Genomic DNA, 5,733 nt, shown 5'->3' on the forward strand with positions numbered 1-5,733 from the left:
CGCCCTGCGGCCATCCGTAGCTACGGCGTGGGCTGCGGGGGCGGTCGGAGAGGGCGGCAGCAAGGGCGGCGGCGGAGAAGGAGGCGGCGCGGCACGCCGAGGAGCTGCTGGCGGAGGTCGAGGCGGAGAAGCGCGCCAAGGGCAAGAAGGGCAAGAAGAAGAAGAAAAAAGGCGGCGGGAGCGGCGGGGCTGGGCCGTCGCAGGAGTCCGAGGCGCCGGCGGAGGCAGCCGCAGCCAAGCCCGCGCCGTTGGACAGGGAGGGGCTGCTCAAGCTTCTCGCGGAGCTCCACGAGGACAGGATTCGGTTCGGCATCACGCCGGAGACGTCGGTCGAGGGGCTGGCGGAGGCGCTGGGAGAGGCGGCGGGCGAGGCGAGCGAGGAGGAGGGCGAGGAGGAGACGGCGGAGGCGGCCGACGAGGAGGGCGAGGAGGAGGGCGAGGAGGCGGCAGCGGAGGCGCGCCGGCAGGCTGAGGCGGAGGCTGCGGCTGTGGGAGCGGCAGAGGAGGAGGAGGCTGCCGCAGCGGAGGAGGAGGCGGCCGAGGCGGCAGTAGCGGCGGCCGAGGCGGCAGCGGCGGCGGCAGAGGCGGCGCTCGCCGCAGCCAAGGCGAGGCGCGCATCAGTTGCCGCTGCGAGGGCCAGGGCGCGGGAGGCGGCCTAGCCCGCGCGCAAGGACAGCTGGCGCAGTGGTAGCCATGGGGAAGGGTCTCTCGTACTGTGGGGCGCGTTCTCTTGTGAACGATCGTGGCTGTGGGTTGGGCCCCGCGTCGCGCGGACGCGCGTGCGGTCCCTCGAGGTCTTGCCGGGAGCTGCTCACACAGCCGTACGTAGGGGTGGGCGGTGGCGTGAGAAAGTGGCATAGCCAGTGCCATTGGTGCGTCTGAGAGCAGAGTGCGAGCATCTCTGAGTCTGATCTCTCTCAGACACCAGAGTCCGCAGAGTGTGGGAGCTGTGACATAGACCAGCGCAAAGCGCCATAGGACGTATTTTCTTGTCAATAACAAGGTCTGTGAAATGAAATCCAGAAGGTGGCGACGCGACAGAGGAAAACCGAGGACCCCCCGCGCAGAGAGAAAAGAAGCGAAAGAGCCAGACGGCGCGCCCGAAAAAGAAAACGCAGGCCGCGGTGCCCAGCGCCAAGGGGACGCGAAGCGTTCTCTGGTAGGACGGGAACGAGATGATAGTAGGGAGTAGAAGAAAGCAAAGAGGAGCCCTGCGCACGCACGACTCCGCAGGAGAAACCCCTCCCGCCCGTGCTTGCGCAGCGCAGCCTCCTCCGAAGCGTGGACGGGGCAGAGGTCGCCGCCCTCCCGATCCGCGCAAAAAAGAGAAGGGTGTGGGCGTGGAAGCGACACCGACGGAATGCGCGGCGGAAGGAGCGAGGGAAGCTAGACCCTGACCTAGCCTTCTACGGGGTACCCGCAGTCGAAGCTCGAACCCATCTAGCATCTTGAGCCCGCTCGAGAGGGCGGACACGCGGGCGCAACGTCTGGGGATGAGGCCCCTTATCGATGAGGACCTAGCACACCTGGGGATACCCGCGGCCTACACATGGCACATACCCATCACCGGGTGGAACGCGCTCATGAAAGCACTGCACGGAAACGGAGTGAACAAGGGCAAACAGAAGAGGGCAACCGGGAAGAAGGCGCACGAACAAGCCCATTTCGCCACCCTCAACGTATGCGGCGGGGGCCTCGAGAGCATAGAGGGGGCGATGGAGGAGATCCGGGAACTAAGGGAGGGGGGAGCTGCACCGATTCGCAACACGGGAAGGGAGGCAACAAAGAAGCTGGTGGAAATCATCTCAGATACATAAGGCGCGTCACTGACAATAGAAGAGAAGAACTCTCTCTCTCTGACGATCCATCTTGCGCCAATCCTGTCCAGAACGTGCCTCGAGGCGCGCGCATCACGGCGGGTCGGCAAAGTCGCCGTCGTCCTGCTCGCCGTCGTCTCCCGGCGCCAGCATTGCGTCATCGAACTGCGCGCCAAAGAGCTCGCTCGCCCTCTCTCGCAGCAGGGGCTCGTAGAGGGAGATCCTCTCCGCGACCCGCAGCTTGACGAGCGCCGACGCTGGGTCGGGCACGTGCGAGATCACGAAGCTCCAGAAGACGCGTGCCGCAAGCCCACACATCTCATCGGTGCTTCCGGCGCCGTTCCTCGCACGCTCCACCAGCATCGCCACTGCGTCCGGGTCGCAGAGCGATGGCGGCAGCTCTGCGTCGGGCTCGCCCGTGAAGAGGGCGACGACACGGAACGCGACACGCCGTGTCTCGCGGTCGCGGTCCCGCGCCTGAGGGTAAGGCAGCTTCTCCATTATCAATGAGAGGATTACGCTATGGGCCCATCCCTCTCGCATCATCTCTCCCGCGCCTTGACGAGCGCCACCTTGAGCACCTCCTCGGGAGGGAGGTGGGGAGCGACGGCGAGCAGCAGCCGCGTCGCGGCGAGGCGAACCTTGCCGACTGCGTCGTACATGCAGGCGCCCACCGCGGCGTTCATCACCGACCCTCCGAGCGCGGCGAGGGCCTTCCTCCAGCCACCCTGCTGCTGCGCGTCTTGCTCGCCCTCGGGAGCCGCCGCCGCCGCGAACTCCTCCCAGAGCGCGTGCAGCAGCCGGATGGAGCCGAGCCGGGAAGAGCTGTCGAACTCCTCCTCGAGCCGCTGCCTCGCGGCCGCGCAGACTGGCTGCGAGACCTCCTGAAGGCGCCGCCACGCCATCTCGACGCGGCTGCTTTCAGAGGCGCCGGAGGGAATTGTGGCCATGCGCATCATCTTGGGGACCAGCCGGGCCTCGCCGCCGCTCGCCGAGCCTCGCCGCGTCAGCTCGGCCGCACACGAGAGGAGCGTCGCGCGGAGGCTCGCCCCGCCATGCGCGTCCGGGCCGGCGTGCGCGGGAGGAGAAAGGGCAGCGCCCAAGAGCCTCTCGATGCCGGCACGCTGCAGACGCTGCTCGACGGAGAGCGACTCCTCAAGGCAGAGGGCCGCGAAGCCAGCGAGGAAGGAGCCGAGCGCCGAGCGAAGGCCAGAGTTGAAGCCTGCGCCGCCGTCAGTATTGCAGGCGAGTCGCGCGAGGGCACTGACCGCTACGCCGAGGGTCGCCTCGTCCGCCCGCTCGTACGCGCGCTGCCAGCCCTCGAGGACGGCCTTTGCGGCGATGAAGTCGGGCGGAGGGTGGGAATCGGGGAGGAGAGGCAACGACATGCTCTTTTCGCTCCCCACAGATGGGAGCGCGGCGCTGTTCACACAAAAACACAAACAAATCTAATCAAAAACACAACCACGCACCCAAGACGCACAAGCTCAGACAGTCGAGAAAGGGATAGAAAGAGAAGAGAAGTCTCTAAAAATCTCTAGATCACGCTCCTGCCAGCAATCCGGAGCCGAAGTGCTGCACAACAACAGAGTACATCGTCTCAAGGACGATGTGGCCAAGCGCTGGTAGCGTGGCTTCACCTCACACCGCCTAGTCTCACTGCTTTCCCGCCACCCGGCGAGGGCGGTGGTCCACGGGACCTCCCCTTTCAGGACCTCGGCCGTGTTGAAGGGCTGCATGCCCTTTGCGAGCATACGCACCCAGATGAGGGGCCCCAGCAGGAGCACGACGAACATAAAAACGTACCCGTTCCAGATTACGGCGCCGCACACGCACGAGATGGTGTTGCAGTCCCCGAGCGCGGTGGAGCACGCGGCGCTGTCGCGCATGAAGTCGAACAGCGGGAGGTTGATGGCTAGCATAGCCACCGCCACGATGGACAGCATACCGGTCCGTGTCACCTCCAGCGTGAGCCCAAAGGAGGCGAGCTCCTGAGAAGTGCGCAGGTTGGAGAGGAAAGGGAGGACGAGGGAGAGGAGGACCACGACAGCCTGCCGTACGAGTGAGGCATGTGGTGTGTTCTGAGACTGGAGCGAGCCTAGGGGAGCGAGGGTCCCTAGGCGAGGGTCGTCGGGTGGCGCACATAGACGGCAGCGATCTGGATGAGGGTTGATGACTCGAGCTGACGGTCACACTTGCGGTAGTCCTTATGCGTGTGGTGAAGGTTGCATGCTGAAGCGAGCATCTTGGACATGCAGGAAAGCTAGGAGGAAAGCCCGGCCGCGCGGAATTGAAGGACGATGAGATACAATGCCAGCTGAAAGCGACCGTGTTGGCACGAATACCGCTTGTGTCAGACAAAATAAATCCCGAAAGGAGAATAACAACCGGCTTCCCTCTCCTTCCCACGTAAACCACCCTCATCCAGACAGAACGCGCCCCCTGTATAGGAGCTCATAGACCCAGCGCGCCCCTGCCGCATTTCCTCTCCCAGGGTTCCGGCTCCTACCCGGATAGGGGGTCTGTTGACACTGACTCGCGCCCTATCTACATATGTATCCCCTATGCGGTTGGAGCCAGAAACCCAGCTTCCGCAAATCTCGCTGGTGATGCGTCGGCGCGGAGCAGCAGCGGACAGCGAGTCGGAGGAGCTGTTGCTGGTCTCCACGAGAGCGACGATCACCAGGAAACGACGACCCAACCGAAGGGTCCTGGAGCGGAAATGGCAGACGTTTGTCGTCACAAAGCACGTGATGCTGCGGCTGCTCGGCGCCGTCTACTTCTTCGCCTTTCTCGGCGCGTACCTGCAAAACGGCGCGCTCCTTGGTGAGCGCGGCCTGATGCCGGCAAAGCCGCATCTCGAGCGGCTTCAAAAGCAAAACGCGGCCGGTGGCGGCTCGCGGCTCGACGGCTTCTTGTCTGCGCCCTCCGTCTACTGGTGGCTGCCGCTCAGCGACGCCTCGCTGGACGGCGTCGCCGCGGCCGGCGTCGCGATCGCCTCGCTCGTCTGCTGCGGCCTCCACTCTTCGGCGGCGATGGCGGCGATGTGGCTCCTCTACTTCTCCCTCGTGACGGCGGCCGAGGGCTCCACTTTCTACCAGTAGCGGGACGGGTCGGAGTCGCGGCGCTGGAGCAGCGGCAGGAACACGGCGAGGGCGCCCGTCTCGAGGAGCTGGCTCTCCCAGCCGTTATCCCGCGTCGTGCTGTGGCTCTTCCGCTGGCTCTCGTTCCGCATCTCGCTCGGCGCCGGCCTCATCAAGGTGCGCGGCGGCTCCTGCTGGGAGGCGCGCACCTGCCTGCACTACCACTTCGAGACGCAGCCGCTGCCTTCGCCCGCCTCGTTCGCCTTCCACTTCCTGCCAAAGTGGCTCCTCTCGCGCGGCGTCGACCTCGACCTGATCGTCCAGCTTTACGCGTCGTGGGCGGTGCTGGTGCCCGGCTGCGGCGAGCGCTTGCGCCGGCTTCGCCGCGCCGCCGGCGCGCTGCAGGTCGCCTTCATGCTCAACATCGCCGCCTCGGGCAACCTCTCCTTCCTCAACCACCTCACCGTCGTCCCGTCGCTCTCCTGCCTCGACGACGCCTGCTGGCGGCCGCTCGCCCGCCGCTGCCCGCGCGCCCTCGCCGCCCTCGTCGCAGAGCCCGCCGCCGCCCTCGGGAAAGCCGAGCCGCCGCCGTCGCGCCTCGCCCGCGCCGCGTGGGTGCTGCTCGACTGCGCCTTGCTCGGGGTGGTCGGATGGCTCTCTTGGCCGGTGCTTGCCAACCTGCTTGAGCTCAGTGGCGGGAGGCAGGCCATGAACGCCTCCTTTGGCGCCTTCAAGCTCGTCAATACGTACGGCGCGTTCGGCAGCGTGGGCGAGGCGCGGTACGAGCCCATCGTCTCTCTGAGCCACGACGGACGCACCTGGCACGAGGCGCC

At 66.2% G+C, this 5,733-nt stretch overlaps 3 protein-coding genes across 3 annotated transcripts in view; 2 read left to right on the top strand and 1 right to left on the bottom strand.

Moving 5' to 3' along the window:
- Positions 1 to 691, top strand: part of EMIHUDRAFT_231903 (hypothetical protein) — a gene marked incomplete at both ends in the record, with an annotated part of 3,779 nt that extends 3,088 nt beyond the window's left edge. The window contains 2 exons of the mRNA XM_005783868.1: positions 117 to 329; positions 635 to 691. Of these exons, the coding sequence (XP_005783925.1) occupies positions 117 to 329; positions 635 to 691 (270 nt within the window). The remainder of the gene's footprint in view (positions 1 to 116; positions 330 to 634) is intronic.
- Positions 692 to 1,910: 1,219 nt separating this feature from the next.
- On the bottom strand, positions 1,911 to 4,071 carry EMIHUDRAFT_112826 (hypothetical protein; the record flags this gene model as incomplete). The annotated part of the gene is made up of 4 exons (XM_005783869.1): positions 1,911 to 2,294; positions 2,390 to 3,148; positions 3,518 to 3,868; positions 3,961 to 4,071. 4 exons carry the CDS (start codon positions 4,069 to 4,071, stop codon positions 1,911 to 1,913), a joined length of 1,605 nt encoding a protein of 534 aa, XP_005783926.1.
- Positions 4,072 to 4,426: 355 nt separating this feature from the next.
- EMIHUDRAFT_112827 (hypothetical protein) lies at positions 4,427 to 4,921 on the top strand (the record flags this gene model as incomplete). Its single annotated transcript, XM_005783870.1, has 1 exon — positions 4,427 to 4,921. One exon carries the CDS (start codon positions 4,427 to 4,429, stop codon positions 4,919 to 4,921), a length of 495 nt encoding a protein of 164 aa, XP_005783927.1.
- Between the last annotated feature and the right edge of the window lie 812 nt (positions 4,922 to 5,733).

Source organism: Emiliania huxleyi, assembly GCF_000372725.1.
Source record: "Emiliania huxleyi CCMP1516 chromosome Unknown EMIHUscaffold_176, whole genome shotgun sequence".
Classification (NCBI taxonomy): domain Eukaryota; phylum Haptophyta; order Isochrysidales; family Noelaerhabdaceae; genus Emiliania; species Emiliania huxleyi.